This window comes from Myotis myotis, unplaced genomic scaffold (assembly GCF_014108235.1).
Source record: "Myotis myotis isolate mMyoMyo1 unplaced genomic scaffold, mMyoMyo1.p scaffold_m19_p_3, whole genome shotgun sequence".
NCBI classification, from domain to species: domain Eukaryota; kingdom Metazoa; phylum Chordata; class Mammalia; order Chiroptera; family Vespertilionidae; genus Myotis; species Myotis myotis.
The window spans coordinates 212861921-212888107 of NW_023416335.1; the positions used below are offsets into that span (position 1 = coordinate 212861921).

Sequence of the window (26187 nt, forward strand, 5' to 3'; positions counted from 1 at the left end):
AAAACATCCTCGGGTGACGATTAACCAAAAAAAAGCAAATGACTGGCCCGCTCTCTGCATGTTCCAGGCAGGCTCGGGGTCTCCCTGTCCTAACTGCACGGACGGCAGTGGCCGGGCAGGGCCACGGCGGGGCGGGGTGGGCGGGGGGGGTGTTCCCAGCCCCGGCTCAGGAGCCGAATGGTGCCTGTGAGCCACCCGCAGGGCCACACAGATGTCAGTGGGTCATTTTGTTCTGTTTAAATAGGAAGCGGAGACAGGATGACACAGACGTTCCCGTCTCCTCGTCTCTGTGCTCAGAGTTTGTGCTTTTCAGTGAGATTTACCAGGAGTCACTGTGACAGAGTGAAAGGGGCGAAACACAAACAAATCGGCCTTCTTCCAGCGAGCTCAGTGACGGGTTCACGCGGAAGGAACCCCGACTAGGACCCGCCCAGCGGTCTGCGGGAGGCAGCTCTGCACCGAGTAGGACCCGCCCAGGGGCCATGGAGCCAGCTCTGCACCGAGCAGGACCCGCCCAGGGGCCATGGAGCCAGTTCTGCACCGAGTAGGACCCGCCCAGGGGCCATGGAGCCAGCTCTGCACCGAGTAGGACCCGCCCAGGGGCCTGCGGCACGCTCGCACTCACCTGGTCGCCCTGGTTGGTGTGCCGGACGAGGAACCTCAGGAAGTTGAACCGGGAGCATTTGCGGATGAGGATCAGGTCAGAAGACCCGTCTCCCAAGTGGGCGGCCGGGGACAGGCCCCGGGGACTCCGGGGACAAGCGCAGGACATGTTGGCGGCGTTGATGGCCAGGAACTTCCCACAGATGACCTTCCACTCCTCCACCTCCTCTGCAGCAGAGGGAGCAGGGACCACGCTCAGGGGCCATCCGGGCCACGCCCAGGACGGCCACGCGCACCCACGTCTGGCGTGGACACTAAGGAAACTGCCACGGAGGCCATGTGCTCGCCGGGACACTTCCTGGCCCTGCCCCGGGGCCCTGACCTGGCCGCCCTCGGACTCCGGCCTGGGAGCCGAGGACGAGCCACATTTTCTCACGACTGAGAAGATCAAGGGTAACATCCGGTGACTGTGCAGCCCGCACGACTCAACGCTCCGCCAGGGCCGCGCCCACTCCTGTCCCAAGACGTCCCCACGAGCCCTCAGAGACACCGCGGGCCCACTCCGGGGGCCAAGACCAGGCCGCCAGCCACGGCGATGCCCAGCGGCTCCCAACTCTCTTCCCTGGGGCCTGGCCCGCAGCCCGTGCAGCTGCCGGAGCGACAGCAAGTGGACGGCGCGGGGCGGGGGGGAGGACTCCCGCCTGACCTTCACGGCACAGGGCCCCAAGAGGACAGAGCCGCCCGACGTACCCGAGCCCTCCAGGCCGTACAGCGACCGCTTCTGCTCCTCCTCCAGCTGCTGCTTGCTCTGCCTGCAGACGAAGCACCTGGAACACAAGAGGCCGCTCACTTCCGCCAGGGCAGTGGGCACCTGCGTGGCGCCCACAGCCTCTCAGTCCTTCCCGCGGCGGGAGGTGCGGCGTCCAAGGCTCAGTTAAAAAGGCTTCTTTGGCCCCGGCCGGTGTTGCTCAGTGGATGGAGCGTCGGCCAAAGGGTCCCAGGTTCGAATCCGGTCAAGGGCACGGACCTCAGTTGCAGGCTCCTCCCCAGCCCAGGCCCTGGCTCGGGCAGGAGGCAACCAATCAGAGTGTTTCTCTCACATCGATGTTTCTCTCTCTCTTTCCCTCTCTCTTCCACTCTAAGAAAATCAACGGAAAAATATCCTCAGGTGAGGATTAAAAAAAACCCACTTCTTCGACATACTAACTTGAATTCTCAAAACGAGATTTACTTTAAAAACCCGGGGCATAGGACCCGGCGGGAGGGGTAACGAGATAGCCTCTGGCCAGGGCGCGTGTGAACCAAAAGCGTAAACCCAGCGTCGGGCCCACATCTGGGAACCGCGCGTCCCTCCCAGCGGGAGCGGGCATCCCGCCTTCCCCCTCCTGAGCCCGCCAGCCCGCAGCGAGCGCTCACCCGGCCCGGCAGGGCTTCCCGTCCCGCGGAGACCCCACCGTGTGCTGCGCCGGGAGGAAGGACACGGTGCCCTCGTAGCAGTGATGCGACAGGAAGGTCTTCAGGCCTGGGGGCGGGCGCGAGGGAGGAAAGCAGCCACGGTCACCGCCCGACACACCTCCCGACACTGTGATCGTCAGGGTGGGCCTCAGGGAGCAGGTCCCCCTGGAGGCCTTCTCGGGGGAGCCCCAGGGACAGGCTCGGCCAGCACCGGGGATTGAGGGCGGCTGGCCTGCACTGGGCGGCACGTCTGAGGTGCAGGGCCAGCGTGATGGAGTGTGACCCCGTGTGACAGCTGCCATGCTGGGCGCCTGGCCGCCAGGGCTGTGTGCACCGCTGGTCGTGCCTGGGGCTTGCGTGGCGCGGCCTCTGAAGCCGGATGTCTGCGTGGCTGAGCCACGTTCAGGGCAGCCCACCCGGTCCCTCTGCTCCTCCCAGGCTGTCAGTGTTGCCCCCGCAGCCCCAGGCCTGGCCCCCAAACTCATCCCGGCAATTTTGGCGCCTTGTCAGCACTTGGGACGAAGAAGACCAGGGCAGCAATGCCACCCAGGGGCGCTCTGTGCCCGCAGCAGGCCGAGGCCGGGCGCAGCCACCTGAGCTGGCCGGGCCCCCACACGCCACCCCGAGCACACGGTGTGGATCTGAGCAGCGTCTGGAGGAGGCCGCCCTGCAGGGCATGGGCAGTGGGGCCCGAGGGCCACAGCGAGTCTACGCAGGCCCCGAGCCACGCAGACCGTCACCTGGGAGTGACCGTGGTTCCTGTGGCCCCAGCTCCGTGAGCAGATAAGAGGAGGGCGGTTTCAGGGCACCCGGGTCTGTAGCTACCGGGGAGCCTGCCTGGGTTTGTCTGTTTCAGGGTGCCGTGCCACTCCGTTACCTGAGAAGTCGTATCTGATGAGCCCCATCCAGCGCTTCTTCTCGCTGTCCTTGACGATGTCCCCGTAGAAGCCGTAGCCCAGCAGCGACACCGAGTAGCGCAGCAGCGCGCCGTGGTGGTGCACGGAGGACACGTCCATGGGCAGCGAGTCCCCTGTGAGAGAGGCTGGGGTGGGGCCGCGCCCTCCATCGGCCGCCAACCTGTCCCCCCCGCCCCCTTCCCGGGCGCCTGGCAAGCTCTCAGGAGACGTGACTAAGAGGCAGACGACGCAAAGGGCGTCGCTGCGACATCTGTCCTGTGGGTTCCCTGCCCAAGTCCTCCTGCCTCTCGGCCCCTGACCTGCAGCACAGGGGTCCCTCCGGAGGGGCCGCGAGGCAGGCACACAGGACAGGACAGTGGCAGGCGGCCAGGGACCTTCGGGGAAGGCCTGCCTGCCCGGCGACGAGGGGCTGGGCCCTGAGTGGAGGGAAAGCCGAGTGCAGGGCCCCAGCCGAGCCTGGGACAGAGCCTGGGGCAGAGCCTGGGATAGAGGGGCAGCCCGGCCAGCGCATGGACACCGAGGAGGAGAGCCGCCAGGTCACGGGGTGCTGGCCCCCCAAGGCTCTGGAAGGGTTCTGAGCAGGGTCTGTGCTTTGCAGGACCCCCTGGAGGTGTGGGAAGATGGAGCCAGATGGCAGTGGAGGGGAGCCTCAGGGACAGAGCCCTGCTGGCAGACGTCCAGGCACGGAGGGTAGGGAGGCTCGCAAGCCCCCACCAGCTTGGGCTGCTCACAGTCCATAGGCTGGGCGGGACCTACCCACAAAGATGGGCGGGACCTACCCACACAGATGGGCGGGACCTACCCACACAGACGGGCGGGACCTACCCACGATGATGTGCAGGGCAGAGGTCTTTGGGTCGTTGACCCCGACGGTGGAGTAACACACACAGTCTGTGGAGCCTAAGAGGGAAAGAAGGCCCTTAACGCGCTATAGATTTTAGAAAACCAAGCTCACGGCTGAGTGCGCGGCGCCTCCTTGTCCTCCAGCCCCGAGAGCATAGGAACAGGCGCTTTCCCCACGAACGAGCGCCGGGACAGCGAGATGGGCGCTCAGAAACGCCGAGCCGCCTTGCAGCACCGCCGAGCTCCTCAGCCGGGAGAGAAGCCCGAGAAACGCCTGCGGCGCCGGCCCGGCAGCTCAGTGCCCTGCCCGCTGGGTCCCCGCCCCCGGGCAAGTGCACAGGCCGCGCGGGCGGCGGCTGGCGAAGGTCACGGGGGAGCCGGGGAGGTGGGCACCCCGAGGCAGGCGCCACGCTCACAGAGGCGCACGCCGGCCCCTCCCCGTGCCCTGGCCGAGCCCCGCGAGTGCCGAGGTCTGTACTGGGGTGACCTCAGAGCACCAGCTGTGCCCGGCCCCGAGGGCGTGGCAGGGATGCCCGGTCCTCCCCGGTGTGCCCTGCTTCTGAACTGGGTCAGAATCCAGGTCGCGCTCTCGGCTGTGCGGGCAGGGAGCCCCGGGCACAGTTCAAGCCCGAGTCCGGAGCCCCACGCCCAGCGGACTCGGCTTGGGACGGGGCTGCGCAGCCGGGATCTTAGGAGACGGCCGAGGAGCTGGGAGCCCTGGTCGGGGTTCCCACGAATAAGCCATGTGGCGGGATCTGCCATCGCACCGCGCGGCCGCCAGCCACGCCGGCCAGGGTGGCCCCGGGTCAGCAGGCACCGATGTCCTGGCTGGTGGCCCTGAGCCCCGACAGGTCTCTCGCCGCCAGTGACGTGGCCAGTGACGTGGGGGAGGCCTGCCAGCCCCGTCCCAGCAGCGGCTGCGGCTCCCGTGGTCCCGGGTGGCACAGAGCCTGTCCCGCGGGAGACCGGAGCGGAGGGTCTTAATCATTGCGTCTCGGCTACCCTGGCTCTGACGGTGACACACACACAGGCTGCTACGTCGTAATATGTACGTGTTTTCGTCAATCTTGACTGGAGTGACAGCTGATTCAAAAAATGAGCCAAAAAAAAAAGTTTTTAAACGGCCGTTTAAGACGACAGGAGTGACTGATTCTCAAAACGTCACCCTGAGCCACAGCACGGGGTCCGACGGCTTCCCACGCCCTCCTCGTTACACCAAGGGGCCCAGACAACAAGCACAACAGGCCCGAGAGGACCAGCCGGGAAGGAGCCGCTGAGCCTGCTGCAGCCAGGCCCCAAGGTGGGGTCCCGCCGGCCCTGGAACTTTCCGGAAGTCCTCAGAGCCGCGTGCCCGCTGTGCTGTTGGCTTCCTTCACCAACCGTCCTTCACAACGGAACCCGTCAGACCGCCCTCCCTCCTTCATCAGATGAAACGACCGGGCGGGCGCTGCTTTCTCCGCTGCCCCAGGTCGTAAGACCCCAAACCTTGAAGGCCCCCCTCATTTCTGGGGCTACCTCGCCTCTAACTGCTCACATCAAGCAGCCATTATAAGGAAGCTGGGCCCCAGCAGGTTTGGCTCAGTGGACAGAGCGTGGGCCTGCGGACTGAAGGGTCCCGGGTTCGATTCCGGTCAGGGCGCATGCCCGGGTTGTGGGCTCAGACTTCGCGTCTCTCTCTCCCTCTCCCTTCCTCTGAAATCAATAAAAATACATTAAAAAGGGGGGGGGGGGTTGGAAGTCCCCTAAGGAACTTCAAGGAGGGCTCTGTTCTGGGGAAAAGCAGGAGCCCCGGACCACGGGACAACACCCTTCACCCCACGACACACAGGCCCCTCCGCCCATCTCAGCGGGGCTCCCTCTCGCGGGAGGCGTGGCCGGGCGGGGCGGGGAGGCCTCCCGGTCAGTGGCAGGCCTGGCCCCGGGGCTGGGCTGGACGGGCCCACGGGTCCCCCGTCCCAGTGCTCTCAGTAGGAGCAGCCGCCAGCTGCCGGCCGAAAGCGGGGGCAGCGCGGAGCCACAGGCAGTGGGTTCCAGAGACGACGCAGAGGGCTCGCCGGGCCGGCCCTGGACGGGGACACGTACCCCCCACACACACACACATCGAGTCCTTCGCAGCGAGCAAGGCAGGTAAACTGAGTTTCTGATAGGTTCAGGGGTATTTTGCTGAAGAAAAAAACCCACATTTAACAAAACATTTTTTTTTGTTGTTAATCCTCATCGAGGATATTTCCCCCAAACATTTCTAGAGAGCGCGGAAGGGAGGGAGACACTGACGAGAGACACGCCGATCGGTCGCCCCCGCCCAGGGCAGGGGAACGAGCCTGCAACTGAGGTACGTGCCTTCGACCGGGATCTGACTGGGCCCTTCAGTCGGCGACGCTCTATCCGCTGAGCCACTGGGAGGGCTGGTCTCACTGATGTGAGGGGGAGGGGGAGGGGGGAGAGGGGAACGTGAGTCTGCTGTTCCGCGCTTCCTGCTTCCACTGGGTCCCACCTGCGCCCTGACAGGTGATCGCACCCTCACCTGGTGCATCGGGAAGGCGCTCTAACCAACTGAGCTACCGGCCAGGCCCTGTGTTCTGAAAAGACTCTGCTGGGGAGTTAACCGCTCTGTGTCACAGGCGCCGAGTGGCGTGGGGCGTGGGCACTGGGCGCGGGCGGGCGGCCGGGTCCTACCTGCGGGGATGATGCCGATGCGCAGCGGGCAGGGCACCAGCGCCGCCCGGGGCTCGTTCTGGTCCACGCCGGCCATCCTCTGCGTCCTGCCGATCAGCCCGTGCAGGACCTCGCTGAACATGCCGTCCCCGCCAACGCAGACGACCCTGCAGGGACAACAAGGGCTCGTGAGGGCCCTGCACGGCCACCCCCACCCCCCTCTCCAAGGCTCCTCCTGGCGCTCCTGCGGGGGTAGCCTGTCCCTGGCAGCACAGGCCCAACTCCTGGGACAGCCGGGTGGCCCGCCGCGCTCACACAGGCCTAGGTGGGCAGTATGCTCATGCCTGTAACATGCATTCACATCATGTGGGCAGTGTGCTCATGCCTGTAACATGCATTCACATCATGTGGGCAGTGTGCTCATGCCTGTAACATGCATTCACATCATGTGGGCAGTGTGCTCATGCCTGTAACATGCATTCACATCATGTGGGCAGTGTGCTCATGCCTGTAACATGCATTCACATCAAGTGGGCAGTATGCTCATGCCTGTAACATGCATTCACATCATGTGGGCAGTGTGCTCATGCCTGTAACATGCATTCACATCATGTGGGCAGTGTGCTCATGCCTGTAACATGCATTCACATCATGTAGGCAGTGTGCTCGTGCCTGTAACATGCATTCACATCATGTAGGCAGTGTGCTCGTGCCTGTAACATGCATTCACATCATGTAGGCAATATGCTCATGCCTGTAGCATGCATTCACATCATGTGGGCAGTATGCTCATGCCTGTAACATGCATTCACATCATGTAGGCAGTGTGCTCATGCCTGTAACATGCATTCACATCATGTAGGCAGTGTGGTCATGCCTGTAACATGCATTCGCATCTTGTAGGCAGTATGGTCATGCCTGTAACATGCATTCACATCATGTAGGCCAGGGGTCCTCAAACTACGGCCCGCGGGCTGCATGCAGCCGCCGAAAACATTTATCCAGCCCACAGGGGGGTTTTGCTGCCGCTGTGTGCATAGGAATTTGTTCATAGTTTTTTTTTAAACCATAGTCCGGCCCTCCAATGGTCTGAGGGACAGTGAACTGGCCCCCCGTTTAAAAAGTTTGAGGACCCCTGATGTAGGCAGTATGATCATGCCTGTACCATGCGTTCACACCATGTAGGCAGTGTGGCCATGCCTGTACCATGCGTTCACACCATGTAGGCAGTGTGGCCATGCCTGTAACATGCGTTCACACCATTAAGGCAGTGTGGTCATGCCTGTAACATGCGTTCACACCACGTAGGCAGTGTGGTCATGCCTGTAACATGCGTTCACACCATGCAGGCAGTGTGGTCATGCCTGTACCACGCGTTCAACCATGCAGGCAGTGTGGTCATGCCTGTACCACGCGTTCACACCATGCAGGCAGTGTGGTCATGCCTGTACCATGCGTTCACACCATGCAGGCAGTGTGGCCATGCCTGTAACATGCGTTCGCACCATGTAGGCAGTGTGGCCATGCCTGTAACATGCGTTCGCACCATGTAGGCAGTGTGGCCATGCCTGTAACATGTGTTCGCACCATGTAGGCAGTGTGGTCATGCCTGTAACATGCGTTCACACCATGTAGGCAGTGTGGCCATGCCTGTAACATGCGTTCACACCATGTAGGCAGTGTGGTCATGCCTGTAACGCGTGTTCACACCATGTAGGCAGTGCGGTCATGCCTGTACCATTCGTTCACACGATGTAGGCAGTGTGGTCATGCCTGTACCATGCGTTCACACCATGCAGGCAGTGTGGCCATGCCTGTAACATGCGTTCGCACCATGTAGGCAGTGTGGCCATGCCTGTAACATGCGTTCGCACCATGTAGGCAGTGTGGCCATGCCTGTAACATGTGTTCGCACCATGTAGGCAGTGTGGTCATGCCTGTAACATGCGTTCGCACCATGTAGGCAGTGTGGCCATGCCTGTAACATGCGTTCACACCATGTAGGCAGTGTGGTCATGCCTGTAACGCGTGTTCACACCATGTAGGCAGTGCGGTCATGCCTGTACCATTCGTTCACCCCATGTAGGCAGTGCGGTCATGCCTGTAACATGAGTTCACACCATGCAGGCAGTGTGGCCATGCCTGTAACATGCGTTCGCACCATGTAGGCAGTGTGGCCATGCCTGTAACATGCATTCGCACCATGTAGGCAGTGTGGCCATGCCTGTAACATGTGTTCGCACCATGTAGGCAGTGTGGTCATGCCTGTAACATGCGTTCGCACCATGTAGGCAGTGTGGCCATGCCTGTAACATGCGTTCACACCATGTAGGCAGTGCGGTCATACCTGTACCATTCGTTCACACCATGTAGGCAGTGCGGTCATACCTGTACCATTCGTTCACACCATGCAGGCAGTGTGGTCTGCCTGTAGCATGCGTTCACACCATGTAGGCAGTGTGGCCATGCCTGTAACATGCGTTCACACCATGTAGGCAGTGCGGTCATACCTGTACCATTCGTTCACCCCATGTAGGCAGTGTGGCCATGCCTGTAACATGCGTTCGCACCATGTAGGCAGTGTGGCCATGCCTGTAACATGCGTTCGCACCATGTAGGCAGTGTGGCCATGCCTGTAACATGTGTTCGCACCATGTAGGCAGTGTGGCCATGCCTGTAACGTGTGTTCACACCATGCAGACAGAGCGGTCATGCCTGTAACGTGTGTTCACACCATGTAGGCAGTGCGGTCATGCCTGTAACTTGTGTTCACACCATGTAGGCAGAGCGGTCATGCCTGTAACGTGTGTTCACACCATGTAGGCAGTGCGGTCATGCCTGTAACGTGTGTTCACACCATGCAGGCAGAGCGGTCATGCCTGTAACGTGTGTTCACACCATGCAGGCAGAGCGGTCATGCCTGTAACGTGTGTTCACACCATGCAGGCAGTGTGGTCTGCCTGTAGCATGCGTTCACACCATGCAGGCAGAGCGGTCATGCCTGTAACGTGTGTTCACACCATGCAGGCAGAGCGGTCATGCCTGTAACGTGTGTTCACACCATGAAGGCAGAGCGGTCATGCCTGTAACGTGTGTTCACACCATGCAGGCAGAGCGGTCACGCCTGTAACGTGTGTTCACACCATGTAGGCAGTGCGGTCATGCCTGTACCATGCGTTCACACCATGCAGGCTGTGCGGTCATGCCTGTAACGTGCGTTCACACCATGCAGGCAGAGCGGTCATGCCTGTAACGTGCGTTCACACCATGCAGGCAGAGCGGTCATGCCTGTAACGTGTGTTCACACCATGCAGGCAGAGCGGTCACGCCTGTAACGTGTGTTCACACCATGTAGGCAGTGCGGTCATGCCTGTAGCATGCGTTCACACCATGCAGGCAGAGCGGTCATGCCTGTAACGTGCGTTCACACCATGCAGGCAGAGCGGTCATGCCTGTAGCGTGCGTTCACACCATGCAGGCAGAGCGGTCATGCCTGTAACGTGTGTTCACACCATGCAGGCAGAGTGGTCATGCCTGTAACGTGTGTTCACACCATGCAGGCAGTGTGGTCATGCCTGTAACGTGTGTTCACACCATGCAGGCAGAGCGGTCATGCCTGTAACGTGTGTTCACACCATGCAGGCAGAGCGGTCACGCCTGTAACGTGTGTTCACACCATGTAGGCAGTGCGGTCATGCCTGTAGCATGCGTTCACACCATGCAGGCAGAGCGGTCATGCCTGTATCGTGCGTTCACACCATGCAGGCAGTGCGGTCATGCCTGTAGCGTGCGTTCACACCATGCAGGCAGAGCGGTCATGCCTGTAACGTGCGTTCACACCATGCAGGCAGAGCGGTCATGCCTGTAGCGTGCGTTCACACCATGCAGGCAGTGTGGTCATGCCTGTACCACGCGTTCACACCATGCAGGCAGAGCGGTCATGCCTGTAACGTGCGTTCACACCATGCAGGCAGTGTGGTCATGCCTGTACCACGCGTTCACACCATGCAGGCAGAGCGGTCATGCCTGTGACGTGTGTTCACACAAGCCCATGGAGGTGGTGAGGCCACAGGGGCGCGCCTAGCCGGTGGTGTCCCCAGGTCACAGGCGCGGGCTCTGCAGGGCCCTCGGCTCACTTTCCACGAGAAGCGCGCTCACCTGCAGCCGGGAAAGCGCGCAGAGAGGGCGCGGACCAAACGCAGGCGGCCGGGCCGCAGGAAGCGAGCGGCGCACTCACCCGTCGTAGCTGTCCACGCTCATCTCATACAGGGCCTCCTTGGCGTGGTTGGCTCGCTCCGTGACTGCGGAGAAACGCACGACGTCAGACCTGTGGGCGCCCCACCGCCAAAGGCAGCGGCCCGTCCTGTCAGAACGAGGATGTGATCCCCAGGAGGCCCCCGCCAGCCACCCTGCTCCCACCGCACCGCGTCCCTCTCCGAGGAGACCGCCCGCCACGGAGCACGGCCCTCGGGGGACACGGCCCGGGCGGCACCACTTTCGGGCGTGTAATTGCAACGGACACCGGATGTTGGGAAAGAGCCCGCTCTCCTCCTTTACAGTTAGTTCTTCCTCTTTATCCAAGTTACTCTGACAGTCAGAAAAGCCAAGGTGCGAGAACACAGCAGCAGCCCGGAGCCCGGGTGCCCGGCGTGAGGAACCAAAGCCCTGAGACTGTGCTGTGCGCACGGCCCGCACCCCCTCCCGCATCAGGCCCGCGCGTTCCCCGTTAGGCACCGTGTGCCACGCCCACGTGTGAGGACCACATGCCCGTCCTGCCGAGTCACCAGGTCTGTCTTCCTGCTTCCCGCGTGGGGACATCGAGTGTTTTCCACGTTTTGCTGCTAGAAAACGTGCAACGGGCACCGTCTTCCTCGGAGGGACTCGGGAACAGGAGGTCCGGGCAACCCTCCCGGTTGAGGCCGGGACCGCAGCGGCCCCTCGCCGGGGCCCGTGGACAGGTTTACACGGGCCGCTCGCAGCGCCCGCCTCCCGGGCCCCCGGCTCCCAGAGCTGGCTCGGGGACCTCGGAGTCAGCAACGTGGCGTGGCACTCGCTCCCCACAATGTCGCTTATTGGTAATATTATTTCTAAAACACCATCGCTTTCTTGCAAGAATTTCTGTCCGCGGTCTTCATCCGTTTATCTTCATAGAGCAGTGATGGTGAACCTATGACACTCATTTTTTTGATTTTTCTTTGTTAAATGGCACTTAAATATATAAAATAAATATCAAAAATATAAATCTTTGTTTTACTCTGGTTGCAAATATCAAAAAATTTCTATATGTGACACGGCACCAGAGTGAAGTTAGGGTTCTTCAAAATGCTGACACGCCGAGCTCAAAAGGTTCGCCATCACTGCCCTAGAGTCACTTCTTGAGAGCGGGCATTGCAGGGCTTGGCTAGAAACGCTACGTTCTTTATCGTCTTCTTCTCCTTCTGATTTGTGTGGGGGGAGAACAACGACCCACATTCTATTGTGTTTAAAATCTCACAGGAGCCCTGGCCGGTGTGGCTCGGTGGCTAGAGCATTGGCCTGTGGCTGAAAGGTCCCGGGTCCGATTCCCGGTCGGGGCACAGGCCCAGGTTGCAGGCTGGATCCCCAGTGTGGGGCGTGCAGGAGGCAGCCGATCCATGATTCTCTCTCCTCATTGATGTCTCTCTCTCTCCCTCTCCCTTCCTCTCTGACATCAATTTTTTAAAAATCTCCGTCTGCAATCCCGAGTGCCCACATCCGAACGGGTCTCCCGCCTCCCCGGCCGCGCAGCTCCCGCCTTACCGATGACCTCGGTGGAGATGGCGGCCAGCGCGAACAGCGGCGCCACCTTCCGCTCGTAGATCCGCAGGCCCTGGCCCTTCCCTCCGAACGGGTTGATGAAGACCAGCAGGCGCTTCGGTCTGCAGGCTGCAAGGCAGAGCGTGGGGTCAGGCGCGTGGGTCAGGCTCCGCGCTGAGCGAACGGAGGCGCAGGGGCTGGGATTCCGCGTGGAGCCTCGGGCACGGCACTGACAGGCCAGGGGGGCGCTGGGGGCTTCCTGTCCGTGCGGAGAGGACAGTGACAGCCCGACGAGGCCCACGCGGAGGAGAAGCGAGAAAAGGCCCGAGGCCGGAGGCGGGAGACAGAACTGAGTCTGCGCAGCCGACGGGGACGTCGTCAAACTGCTCCTTAATGAGTGAGCTCGGCAAAGCCATGGGGCGGGAGGCGAACCGCAAAGCTCCATTCGACGTCTACACACGAGCTACACACGAGCCACACACGAGCTACACACGAGCTACACACGAGCTACACACGAGCCACACACAACGGCCACAGCACAGAGCCGGGAGGACAGTCTTTCCCGCAGACGGGGGAGGGGGGTGTCAGGCCGGTGTCTACACCCAAAGGACGGAACCTCGCACCACGTGGGAGGTCAGCTCCGGGGGTCACGGGTCTCACGCTTAGAGACAAGGAGGCCCCCATGGCCTCAGCGCAAAGACGCCCTAAGAGGACACAGCCCAGCCACAGCGTCTGAGAAAAGATCAATGGGACCAGGTCACAGTTAAGACTCTGTTCACCATCAAGAGAACAGAGAGAAGCCCTGGCCGGTGTGGCTCAGTGGGTAGAGCGTCGGCCTGCAGACTGAAGGGTTCGATTCTAGTCAAGGGCACAGTCGGGGGCGTGCAGGAAGCAGCTGATCAATGATTCTCTCCCTTCTTTGATATTCCTCTCTCTCTCTCCCTCTCCCTTCCTCTCTGAAACCAATAAAAATATATATTTTTTAAAATGGAGTGAAGGCAGTGAAATACAAGACCTTGATGGGAGAAGGTACCTGTGCGCCCAAGTCCAGGAAAAGCTCCCGGCCCACAGCACGGACGGGACGTCCGCACGTCAGTGAGAAAGACGGCCCCGCAGAAAGATGGACCCGAAGCTGAACAGACACCTCACAGAGGGCTTCGGGGTGGCCCCCCCAGAGGCGTGTTCCTCCTTCGCCAGCGTCAGGGAATGCAAACTACACCCACCAGAAAGGCTGAAATGTTCGGGGTGCGGTCGAAATGGGGCGGCCAGAACTCGGCGGTTCCCTGAAGGGAGCCTCCGGGACCCCCACTATGGGACAGGCGGGCCGTGCCCACTGAGGCCGGACACATGCACCCCGTCCGGCCCAGCAATCCCAGTCCCAGGCAGGCGCCCAAGGGAAGTGCGCGCGTGCTCAGCCGAAGACGCGCTGGGATGCGTGTGAGAGCCACACGGGAGCTGCCCCAGTGACCGTCACCGTCAACTGGATGAAGGAACACGCATCACACCACGGAGGCCCGTGGCTGCCAGGGCGACCTCCGGCTCACACCAGGGCGGCCTCCGGCTCACACCAGGGCGGGGATGCACGTCCCCAACACGGAGCCGAACCCGCAGGCAGAGCCGGTGCTGCGGGCACACACCCAGCTGCTCCTCCAACTAGAAAACGCTTAAAAGCTCAGCGGTGCCTCACCTCCAGCTCGGCTACAGGGGCTGAGAGAGGAGGAGGGAAGCAGAGGTCATGGCAGCACACGCATGCACGCACACACTCACACGTGTACATGCCGCACACATGTAGGCACACCTCCACGCACACACACATACATGATCTCACACGTGTACACACACGTGTGTGCAGGCAGGTACCACAGCCACTTGGTCTTTCTCGAATACAGAGGCTGCATTACCTGGGTGGCAGGTTCGAGCCCGGGGCCCCGTCAGGGTGCATGCAGGAGGCAGCCCACCCATGTCTCTCTCTGCCCCTCGCTCCCTCCCTTCCACTCCCTAAAGTCAACGGGAAAAGATGTCCCCAGGAGAAGATGAACAAAAGTAACAATAACAACAAAACACACGCGCAGGCCGTACGTACTCAGCTTATCCAGCTGCTCCCGCAGCGTCTGCAGCCACAGGTGGCACAGCTGCTCGTCGGCACCACAGAACGTCACCTGCTCACACTTCCAGCGGCGGCGCCGGGCCCTCCTCACGCAGTGCACTGCGGGGACAGGAGCGCTGGTTCCTGCCCGCACCCCCTCCCCACGGGCCCTCCTCACGCAGTGCACTGCGGAGACAGGAGCGCTGGTTCCTGCCCGCACCCCCTCCCCACGGGCCCTCCTCACGCAGTGCACTGCGGGGACAGGAGCGCTGGTTCCTGCCTGCACCCCCTCCCCACCCCACGGGCCCTCCTCACGCAGTGCACTGCGGGGACAGGAGCGCTGGTTCCTGCCCGCACCCCCTCCCCACGGCCCTCCTCACGCAGTGCACTGCGGGACACAAGCACTGGTTCCCACCCCCTCCCCACGGGCCCTCCTCACGCAGGGCACTGCGGGGATACGAGTGCTGGTTCCTGCCCGCACCCCCTCCCCACGGGCCCTCCTCACGCAGTGCACTGCGGGGACAGGAGTGCTGGTTCCCACCCCCTCCCCACGGGCCCTCCTCACGCAGGGCACTGCGGGGATACGAGTGCTGGTTCCCGCCCGCACCCCCAACCCCTCCCCGCGAGGCCCTGCAGGACGGCGGCCTTGCCCACCGTAGCCCGGAGCCCCACACGCCCCGGAGCTTGTCCCCGCGGACTAGTGGGGACCCCCACGCCCACCAGGGAAACCCTCTTCCTCGGCCTCCTCACCAGGTAAAACAGGAAAGGAAAGGAAAGGTGCTCAACACCAGAACATGAGCTGGAGCCGGGTGGCGGGGAAGGGCACGGGGAGCCCGTGTGCAGAAAACGAGACGCTGAGCTGGAGAGACGCTGGGCGGGCGTTACCTGTGAAAGCGAAGGGCGGCTCCATCTTCTGCCACTTCCCGCTGCCCTGGGGCTTCCCGTGACTGTCCGTCTCCTCCACGGCGATGATCTCCGCCACGGGCACCGAGCAGGCGCCTGCAACGACACCGCGGCGCGCGTCAGAGCGACTCGCCCAGCGCACGGACACAGGAGGCCCGGCTCCACCGTGCGGACCGACTGCTCCCCTATTCTTTTTAAAAATATATACACATATTTTAATTGGTTTCAGAGAGGAAGAGAAAGGGGGAGAGAGAAACATCCATGATGAGAGAGAATCATGATCGGCTGCCCGCTGCACGCCCCCCACTGGGGATCGAGCCCGCAACCCGGGCCTGTGCCCTGACGGGAATCGAACCGTGGCCTCCTGGTTCACAGGTCAACCCTCAACCACTGAGCCGCACCAGCTGGCTGCTTTCACGTCTTCAGAAACCCAAAGGCCAGAGGAAAAGCCACATGTAATTTAAACTCAGAGCTCAGTAAGTTCGGGGAACTCGGCGTCACCAGGAGACGGCCCGTTTCATCCAACAGTCACCAAAAGCAGGAGGAGACTCCCAGGACCCGCTCAGCCCCTCAAGCTGCAGGGGCTGCCACGGCCCGCCCTCTGGGGAGAGACGGTGGAGAACCCGGGGGAGTCCGTCCTCAGCGGCTCAGAAACCCCGGTGGGGCCGAGGCACACAGCACAGCCCGGCCGGACAGCCGGACCCGGGGCCACGCCGAGGCGGAGGCCGCGGCTGAGCAGGGGGTTGGTCCCATCAGCGTCGGCGGGAGACAGGGAGACGTGGCTGGACCGAGGCGGCGAGAGCCCCAGCCCTTCTATCCTCTGGGGAGCCCAGGAGGCGGCGGCCCGAGCTGTGTGGGCGGTTTGACAGCTGCGATCACAGGACCGCAGCCGCCTCCAGGTGAGGCCCGGGTGAGGCAGCCCGAGGAGGGCTCCCCGCCAGAACCCCGAGGTCACACAGGATGCGGGCCTCCCTCAGGTCAGGCCACGGGGACAGCAGCGAGGCCACCCTGTGCCCTGAGGACGACGACTCGCTGGCGAGTGCTGGCGAGACCCCCATGGTCCCTGTCGTGTGCACCCAGCTCACGCCAACCGGGACCACGGATCAGTGGGCGCATGGGAAACGCCAGCGGTGGGCGCGTGGGCACCGCCATTTCCCGCCAGCACCGCGGCTGCTTGCAGTTTGCACGACCTTCACTGCCCGAGGCTGGATAAGAAAGGGAAGGTCTGTCGGCGAGCGGCGAGGAGACGAGAGGCCACAGCACCGCCTGGAAGGTTCCCTCCCAGACCAGACTGACCCTGGGGGAGGCCAAGGCGATGCCAGCAGCAAGCAGGACAGAACGCCCTCCACGCAGACGGGTCCCCGGCATGGGCCATCTGTCAGTCCCCAGGCACAGCTGTCCGTCAGTCCCCGGGCACAGAGGTCCGTCAGTCCCCGGGCACAGCTGTCCGTCAGTCCCTGGGCACAGCTGTCCGTCAGACCCTGGTCACAGAGGTCCATCAGTCCCCGGGCACAGCTGTCCGTCAGTCCCCGGGCACAAAGGTCCGTCAGTCCCCGGGCACAGCTGTCCGCCAGTCACCGGGCACGGGCCGTCCATCAGTCCCCAGGCACAGAGGTCCGTCAGACCCCGGGCACAGAGGTCCATCAGTCCCCGGGCACAGAGGTCCGTCAGTCCCCGGGCACAGCTGTCCGTCAGTCCCTGGGCACAGCTGTCCGTCAGACCCTGGTCACAGAGGTCCGTCAGTCCCCGGGCACAGCTGTCCGTCAGTCCCCGGGCACAGAGGTCCGTCAGTCCCCGGGCACAGCTGTCCGCCAGTCACCGGGCACAGCTATCCGCCAGTCACCGGGCATGGGCTGTCCGTCAGTCCCCGGGCACAGCTGTCTGCCAGTCACCGGGCACAGGCCGTCCGTCAGTCCCCGGGCACAGCTGTCCGTCAGTCCCCGGGCACAGCTGTCCGTCAGTCACCGGGCATGGGCCGTCCGTCAGTCCCCGGGCACAGCTGTCCGTCAGTCCCCGGGCACAGGCCATCCGTCAGTCCCTGGGCACAGCTGTCCGTCAGTCCCCCAGCACAGGCTGTCCATCAGTCCCTGGGCACAGCCGTCCGTCAGTCCCCAGCACGGGCCGTCTGTCAGTCCCCGGGCATGGCTGCAGCAGCGACCTTGCCATGGGGCCAGGACCCACAACACCTGCCGTGCCCTCGCTGAGCCCACACTCGCCACCTCAGCCACGTGGAATGGCGCCCGGGATCCCAGTCAGCGCCGCCTGGTCCCGGGGCTGGTCCTGGGCTGATCACGGCCCATCTGTGGACGGAGCACTGGTCACAGCTCCCAGAGTCGCCTTTCTCTGTATAAAGTAGCAACTGCCGCCCTCTGTTAAGGGAACGTCTGAGTGAGTATCTCCTGGAATGGACGGCACCTGAAGGACAGAGCACACTGGGGCCTGCAGAGCCCCTGGTGCCTCCCCAGACAGGGCTGCCCGCACCCCAGGCACCTCGGCCAGACGCTGGCCAGTGTCTCCCGGGGCAACCACGGCCTCATGGGGCCAATGTGCTTAGCAACCCCTCCCCGGTTTCCTCATCCTCACCTGAGGGTTTTTCCATTGATTTTTTTAGAGAGAGTGGAGGGGAGGGCAGAGCGGGGGGGGGGGGGGGGGAGATACATCAATGTGAGAGAGACACATCGATTGGTTGCCTTCAGCACATACCCCGATGGCGGCCAGGGATCAAGCCTGCAACTGAGATGCAGAAAACTCCAAGCCAGGGAAGGCCGGTGCTGGGGCCCCGGGGGTAGGCAGCACCGCTGTGGTGTTACCCGTGCTTTCCTGCCCCCTGAGGTCCTGAGTACACGGGCCAGCCCTGGTATACACCACGAGGGCCTCGCACCCACCGTCTGAACCTAACCCTGTCTGTCCTACTCCCCCCTCCCCCTCCCCCGCACCCCCAGCCTGGGCAAGACCGCTCTGTCTGCGGGCTCACTGCCCAGCAACCCCAGAGCCTCTGACTCCCTCCCTGCCCGGCCCCTCAGACCACCCCCGGGCGTGTGTGCACCCACTGAGGCCCAGAGACACCATGTGGGCCCGACACGCTCTGCCGGATCCTTCCGTGGCCGCGGCTTCTTCCCCACCCCCACCCCCCCACCTCCCGTTCCTCACGCAGGTCTGGGCAGGTGCCCGCCCAGCACCCTGCCCCTGCCCAGGTCCACTCCCAGGCAGATCCAGACCCAGGCTTTTCCTGTGAACGGGAGGTTCTGGAGGGCGGGGCAGAGCCGGGCTCCTCTGGGCCCGCAGTCTGGGGGTTCAGGGGCCACATGAACCCTGTACTGCGGACCCTGCACCCACAGAGCCAGCTCCAGGGCACACGCACTGCCACAGCGGACACCCCGTCTGCCTCCCACTCCCCACACCGCGTGCCACCCTGTGCCAGCATCCCCGTCCCAGGACCCGCGGCCTGGACGGCAGGGCCTGTGTGGCCTCAGAGGCCGGGGTTGGGGACCGGCTGCGTCCTGCTCCCCCCTCGCGCCGGCTATGAAAGGCCCGTGGGGGCTAGAGACACGACCCCACATCCACATCCTCGACGGGGCGAGCCCAGGGTCTCGCTGTCCCAGATCTAGAACGTGCCACCATGAGCCCCAAAGGCCCGTCTCTGAAGTGGGGGTGACACTAGGACCATCCAAGGTGAGGCGAGGACTCCAGGCGGCACGGAGCGCTGCAGCTCGGGCGTCAGCGTAAACAGACGCAGCATGAAGACCCAGCTCCCGTGGGGGGCGTGGCGGGGAGGGGGGCGGACCACTCACCCTCCGCTGATCGGGTATTAACCGAGGGCTCTAGCAGCAAACAGCAGAGGCCGTGCCAGAGCAGCCCGCGGGGGAGGCGCAGGGTGGAGCGGGAGTCCCCGAATTTCCCTTCCCTCCTCTCTCCAGCTGTGACCGCAGGGCAGCCCGCGATCCCGGGTGGAGGCAGACAACAGCACCCCGGAAACCCATCCCAGAGGCAGCCGGAGGGGCCACAGTGCGGCCGGAGGGGCCCATAGGGTTACAGCGCGGCCTGTGGGGCCATAGTGCGGCCGGAGGGGCCCATAGGGTTACAGCTCGGCCTGTGGGGCCATAGTGCGGCCTGTGGGGCCATAGTGCGGCCGGAGGGGCCCATAGGGTTACAGCGCAGCCTGTGGGGCCATAGTGCGGCCGGAGGGGCCCATAGGGTCACAGCGCGGCCTGTGGGGCCATAGTGCGGCCTGTGGGGCCATAGTGCGGCCGGAGGGCCTTGACTGTGTGCTCCGACTCCCCCCTGGCCGCCCGTGCAGAACAGCAGGGAGCACAGAGGGGCCTTGGGAGCTGCACTGCCACCCGAGCCAGCACCCAGGCCCCAGGGGCGGCCCGCCGTGGGGGAAGATGAGACAATGTGGGGCGACCCGCACGTGTCCTGGGGCCCCTCCAACCATCGGAGACCAACCTGCCACCTGGGCCCTGTGGACGGGAGGGGCCACGTGCTGACCTGACAGCTCAGGGGAGGCCTGCGTGGCGGTCTTGCAGACTCAGAGACTTAAAGTCACCACAGGGATGGTCTGACATTAAACTTTTTTTTTTTTTAGTGCAATACACTTATTTTATTAAGTTTATTATTTATTATTATTTTTTTATTTTTATTTTTTTTTGCTGAAATTTAATTTTCCACTAACATTTTCAAAGTCATGATGTTGGGGGGTGGGGTAGTTAGTTCTCTTTTTCTAATATACAAAAACCCTTAATATTATCTCCTTGACAACCAAATTTAAAAGGCCTGCATAACCCCGTGATTCCTTTTAATCATATGGGTGAAGGGTCCCAAATGGACCAAGATCACAACCCCTGAAGCCTGGGAATTACCAGGAGCAACAGAACACAGGTAGCTGACATTCGCCCGCTGGATTCCTGCGGCCAGATCCGGTGTGGCGGGCTAGGGCTGCTGTTTTCTGATCTGATCTCCTAACAGCCCTGTCTATTTTATTAAGTTTAATGTACAGCATTTACCTTGGAAATCAAACAACTTAAAGATGCTGATGGAGTTGGAGGAAAAAGGCTGAACTGAATAACTGAATCTTATTCGCTGATTTTTGCCCTTTTCGCCATGCTTTCATCACTTTCATCTACAGAAGTTTTCGATAAAAACCTGTCCAATGAGATCTGTTCCATCCTCCCCTTCAGAATATTTCTGAAAGGAGTTAGGCAAGTGTCATTGAATAGCTCCATCGCACGCCCAGTTGCAATTTTTTCTGGGTGTTTCTTTTGAATAAAGTCTGAAAGTTTCTCCCACATTCCCAGCATTCCCTTTATCTCACTTACAGAGATAACCCCCTCCTCCTCCTCCGTGTCATCTGTTTCCTGCAAAACCTCCGCGTGCTGCTGCGTCTGCAGCTCCTTTAGCTCCTGCGCTGTCCGTTCCTGGGAGTGCTCCTCAATGAGCTCGCTGATGTCACCTTCATCCACGTCCAGGCCCATGGACCTGCCGAGGGATACAGTCTCCTCCACCGCTGCCGCTTCGGGGGCGAGTCTTTCAAAATCCGTTTCAGACACTACCTCAGGCCACAGCTTCTTCATGCAGAAGTCGAGGTCCTCTTTGTAACACCCTGCCAGGCCATGTCGATAATTCTGAGGCATGTCACGATGTTATAGTGGTCCTTCCAGAACTCTCGAAGGGTGAGGTTTGTGCTCTCCGTCACCTCAAGGCAGTGGCGGAACAGGTGCTTGGTGAAGAGCTTCTTGAGATTAGGAATCACCTGCTGGTCCACTGGCTGCAGGATAGGGGCGGTGTTAGGCGACATTAAACTTCAACTAAAAGCAGTGATGGTGGGTGGTCACCTCCTAGGCCGGTATCTTCCCTGCCAAGGTCAACCTTTACCTTCACTGAGCCTACCTGTCTTTTTGCATCTACAAGAACATACCCTTGACATGTCTGGGTAACTGGTAACTTCCCTTTTTCTGGACCCCTTGGGGCACAACCAAATGTGCTGGGCGCCAGGACAGAGACCACAAATGATCATGTTAATTGTTCCTGCACCCACCTAAGCATGTGTCCATCATTTTACTTTTCATCCAATCCCAGGGGTTTCCCCGCTTTGCTTGCTCCCATCTCCCTAGTCTGTCACCAATGGGTTTCCTGTAGCCCACCTGCGTCCCTCCTTTGATTGCAATGTATAAATACGGATGAGAAATGCCATTCTGTGGCGCATCATCTCAACCCGCTGAGGTTCTGCTTCCCGGCAATTGTCGATAGTTTGGCTCAATAAACTCACAACAATTCCTTACGGGTTTGAGAGTTTTTACGGTGACACACGTTGACACCAGGAACCTCCCACCTCTGGGTGTCCAGGATGATGCTCCGACCAACCACGGCAGCGGCCCGGGCCCTCCTCTGGTCCTGGAGTCACTGCCCCCGCGGGCAGGTCTGTGTGCAACTGGTTAGACTAGAGAGACACCCTGGGGCAGCCTGCCATGCACACGCTGTGCCCACAGGATCCCTCTGCCCTCACGGCCCAGGGCACGTGGGGCGGGGGGGTCAGAACCAAGTGAGCGCCCACGGCAGCGGCGGCGCTTTCCCAGACGCGCTGGGTGTTGGGAAGGTCAGAGGAGTTTTAGCCGCGGGGACCCGCTGCCTGTACATCCCACGGTCACTCCTCTCAGCAGCGGGGATTTCGCGGAGGGTCAGGCTGGCTCCCCGCTGCCTGCTCGCGTCGATAAAGCTTTATTGGCGCGCAGCCGCACACCTTCATTGGCCCGCGGCCCGCAGCTGCTTTTCCTGCTACAACAGCAGAGCTGAGAACGGTGACCCACAGCCCTGAACGCTTTGCTGTCTGGCCCTTTAAGACAGTGCCGCCGACCTATTTTAGAACAACAAATGGCAGTTCACCTCGGAGCAATCTCAGGACAATGGCAGTTTCTCCGCCTGCTGCTAAGTCATGTGACCTGACGAGACCGGGGCCAGAGCCTGAAGGGACAGCACGGGAGGGCAGCTCAGGAACCCACCAGCCTGGCCGGTCCCTCGGGGCTCTGTGGCTGCCCACGTCTGGGGACACACTTTATACACAGCCACAACCTGCCCGAGGAGCTGGCCACCTGCCGGGGCGTCCCAGGTGGAGCCAGGGCAGTGCCCATGCCCCCCCCCAACACACACACACACACACACACACACACACACACACACACACGCGCGGCTCCCAGCCCCAGCCCTAAAAGACCCCACTCGGAGTCTGAGTGCGTTTACTGCCAGGGGTGTAACCCAGACACAGTTTCAGTCTGTTTCAAGTTCAACCACTTTGCCAGGTTTCCTGTTTGCAGTCACCCCACTTCCGCCAGGGAGCACATGCTGGCTCCCAGCTTCCTCGCAGCGGCCTCACGGGGTGCAGGAGGGCCGGCCCCCAGTTCCGTCTGCTCCTGGACTCTCGCTCCCAGCGCAGCGGCCAGAGGACGAGCGCGCCTGCACCCAGAGCCGCTCCCTCGGCACAGCCTGCGCCTGGGGGCCATCAGGTCGGGCTTCCAGCTTTCTCCTCTGAGAACAGGAGAAGGGGGGGGCTCAATTCACCCCTCCCCCGCCCGTGCCCGGAGCTGCATGGTGCCCCCAGCCTGGCCTCCGGGGCCCTCCTAGAACCTGTTTTTGCACAGCCTCCATCCCTCCGTCCCCACCGGGCCACCATCCGTCCAGCTGGGCGCGCACTCTGCTCCCTGAACCCAGTGTCCAGTGTGTGTCTGCCCTCCTGCCCGGGGCCTGGGGCCTTTTGGGGGTGCAGTTATGAGGAAACCCACAGAGCTGGCAGCTGTGTTCCCCCACCGCGGTGGAGAGCAGAGTGGATGAGCACAGGCCGTTCCCTGGAGGAGGTCAGGAGGCCCAGCCTCCCAGGAAGGGGGTCCCATCAGGAAGCTGGGGTGCACTCGCACCAAAATGCTCACAAGAGGAGCAGCGGGTCCCCCCGGGAGGACTGCGTCCGCTGCGGAGTGGGCAGCCTGCAAATGCAAGCGGCCGCACCAAGCCGGCTCTGCTGACCCGGAGCCATAATAGCAGCCTGCGGAGGTGCCAACGCGGCAAGAGGCAGGGAGCATCCCGCAGGGAGGGGGGCCCCTCAGGCTGGGGGTGGCCACGCCGCCGGCTGCTCACAAGCACAGCAGCCGGACCGGGACCCACCAAGCCTCCAGCTCCAGCCACCGGCTGGGCCAGCGACTTAAAGTCTCCGTGACTCAGTCCCTTCATTTGCAAAGCAGAGCGGGCTGTGTGCAGGGGCCGCTCATGGCGGGCACTGGAGGGACCCCTCAAACAGGACGATGCAGGCGGTGCCTGGTCATCCTCAAGCCCAGGGCCACGGGAGCCGGCCCAGCTGCGTTCGCCTGGGCTTCACAGAGCAGGAATCAGACGGAGGGCCCGGCGGGGGCCGCCAGGAGGCAGAGCCTGACATCGCTCCCCGGGGGGACGTCGGAGCGACCCTACAGGAGCAGACCTCGGACACCCAGCCACAGGCTTCTGGTGACTCCAAGGCCAGAAACCAAATGGTGGTCAGGGCCTAAGGCCACCCTTGCCCTTGGTCGACCGACATTCCAACTCTGCCCCGCCTGCAGACCCCACAGCCTCAACGTCAGAAAGCGCCCGCAGCACCCGCCACAGCGCCCCCTACTGCCCCAAGGTGTGGAAAAGGCATCCCCAATTCTGACCCCCACCCCCCAACCCAGTCACCGAAACCATAAATCCCTGCTCCTCCCCCAGTGACTTCAGTGGCCACAAACCCAGATCGTGCAGACCCAGCCCTGCTACCCTCGCTCCGGCTGGACCAGGCCAGCAGCCGCCTGACCCTGCTCTGTCCACTCTCCCCACAGGGGCCACAGGGCCTTGAAGAACGAAGGTGAGACCGGAGGAGGCGTCCGGGACTTCCATGGCACTCACCGTAAAAGGCCAAGTCCCACCTCAGCCCTGCCAGTACAAGGCCCTGGCCCCCTCCCCCAGCTCTCCCCCATCCCTCCCTCCCCCCCATCCATGCTGGCCTCCTGGCTGGCCTCAGGGCCTTTGCACTCCCTGTTCCTCCTGCCTGGAGCATCTCTCCCCAAAGCGCTCTGGTCTCTCCAGGTCTCTGGTCAATGCTGAGAGGGAAGCGAGGGCTGCGGGGACTCCCTGTGCCCCGGTGACCTGCCCCCCTGCGGGGCTCTCTTCCTCACACATACATGCCCGCGCCCCCTTCGTCTGTCCTCTCCGCAGGCTGGGACCTGCCCCGCAGGCCTCCAACAGCAGCTTGAGGACAGGCTCACACCTGCTCACACTCGCCGCCAGGCTGTCCTGGACCTGGCCACCCCCTTCTCACTGTCCACACCTGGTCTCCTGCAAGCCCCGCCTTCCCGGGATCAAATGACATCTCAGTGCTCAGCTCAGGGCGCCCTGTCCTTGTCCACGTCCACCCAGCGTCCTCCCGGCCCCGCATCCTCTCCTTTCTTCTCTGGATTACACCTCAACAGGGAGGCCCGCAGGCCACGTGGCCGGCCAGACCCCCGCGAGCCCCACCCCCGGCGATCGGGCAGCGGGTCCCCAGCCGCCCTTGGCTTTTCCCCAGAACCAGCCCCTGCCCGCGCAGAGGCCGCCTCCCAGGCTCGGGGTCCCTTTCAGAGGAGCATCTGCCCCGGGGTGACCTTGACACACCTGGGGCTGCGGGCGCCCCTCGGGTGGCTCATCACACTGGTCCCCACGGTGCCCTTCGGCTCCCTGCGGGCCGCCCCAGGGGGATGGGGCCGGGACCCCTCCCCTCGGCCTCCAGGACCGCACCCTCCGGCCGCCTTCCCGCACGCCTGCCCGCCCCTGGTCCCTCCGTCCCTCCGCCCCTGGTCCCTCCGTCCCTCCGCCCCCTGGTCCCTCCGTCCCTCCGCCCCCTGGTCCCTCCGTCCGGAGCGAATAGGTCTCCGCGCCCAGCGCGCCCTCCGCGCCCCTCCTCCCGGCCCCTTCGCTCCCCGCCCCACGTTCCCTTCCCCCACGGCCTCCCGGCCCCCGCACCCCCTGCCCCGGCGCCCGCCCCCCGGGCCCGCGGACACTCACCCGCGCCGGGGACGGCGGCTCCGGGCCCCGGGCTGGGCCACCAGCGCAGCAGCGCCCGCGCGGGGTCCAGGCTGACGGCGCAGCGCTGCCGCTTCACCCACAGCACCGAGCGCAGCGGCTCGGCCGCCCCCATCGCGCCGGCCCCGCGGGCGCCGCCTCGGCCGGGCGGGGGGCGGGGGCGACGGGCGGGCGGACGCCGAGGGGCGCGGGACCGTTAGCGGCCCCTGGAGCCCGGCCGGCGGCGGCGGCGGCGCGGGGCGGGCGGGGCGGGCGCGGCGTTGCGTCACCCCGTACGCCGGCCGCGGGCCGAGGAGGGGCCGAGGGGCGGGCGGGGCGAGGGGGAGCGGCGGGGCCGGGCGTCGGGTGCGAGGGGGTCGGTGGGGGCCGAGGAGGGAGCGGGTCCGGCGGGTTCGCGCGGGGCGGGCGCGTCCGGAGGCCGAGCTGGGGAGCGGCGCCCCGCTGGCGGCTGGTGGCTGGGTCCCTCCTGCGGCCGGCCGCCGGGGAGCTCAGTAGCCCCCCCCCCCCGCAGGTCCCGGTGACAGCGGCCCCCCCTCCGGGCAGGTCCCGATGACAGGGAGTACCCCCCTCCGGGCAGGTCCTGATGACAGGGGGTTCCCCCCCTCCGGGCAGGTCCCGATGACAGCGGCCCCCCCCCTCCGGGCAGGTCCCGATGACAGCGGCCCCCCCCTCCGGGCAGGTCCCGATGACAGGGGGTTCCCCCCCCTCCGGGCAGGTCCCGATGACAGGGGGTTCCCCCCTCCGGGCAGGTCCCGATGACAGGGGGTTCCCCCCTCCGGGCAGGTCCCGATGACAGCGGCCCCCCCTCCGGGCAGGTCCCGATGACAGGGGGTTCCCCCCCTCCGGGCAGGTCCCGATGACAGGGGGTTACCCCCCTCCGGGCAGGTCCCGATGACAGCG

At 63.4% G+C, this 26187-nt stretch overlaps 1 protein-coding gene across 5 annotated transcripts in view; it reads right to left on the reverse strand.

Annotated features, from left to right (window-relative positions):
• The window catches only part of CERK (ceramide kinase), a 28807-nt gene extending 3286 nt beyond the window's left edge, over window positions 1-25521 (reverse strand). For 3 of the 5 annotated variants that reach the window (XR_004966027.1, XM_036298832.1, XM_036298831.1), the window contains exons 1-12: window positions 25270-25521; window positions 15220-15333; window positions 14332-14454; window positions 12252-12377; window positions 10711-10774; window positions 6495-6640; window positions 3801-3875; window positions 3275-3391; window positions 2936-3088; window positions 2020-2125; window positions 1354-1430; window positions 626-831 (exon numbers count right to left, since the gene is read on the reverse strand). Coding sequence is in view for 4 of the 5 variants with exons in the window: in XM_036298832.1 (XP_036154725.1) it covers window positions 626-831; window positions 1354-1430; window positions 2020-2125; window positions 2936-3088; window positions 3275-3391; window positions 3801-3875; window positions 6495-6640; window positions 10711-10774; window positions 12252-12377; window positions 14332-14454; window positions 15220-15333; window positions 25270-25402 (1440 nt within the window). In the remaining variant the exon portion in view is untranslated. Of the gene's footprint in view, window positions 1-625; window positions 832-1353; window positions 1431-2019; window positions 2126-2935; window positions 3089-3274; window positions 3392-3800; window positions 3876-6494; window positions 6641-10710; window positions 10775-12251; window positions 12378-14331; window positions 14455-15219; window positions 15334-20552; window positions 21002-25269 lie in introns of all 5 variants that reach the window. The other 2 variants (XM_036298834.1, XM_036298833.1) reach the window with 2 other exon arrangements.
• Window positions 25522-26187: the final 666 nt, after the last annotated feature.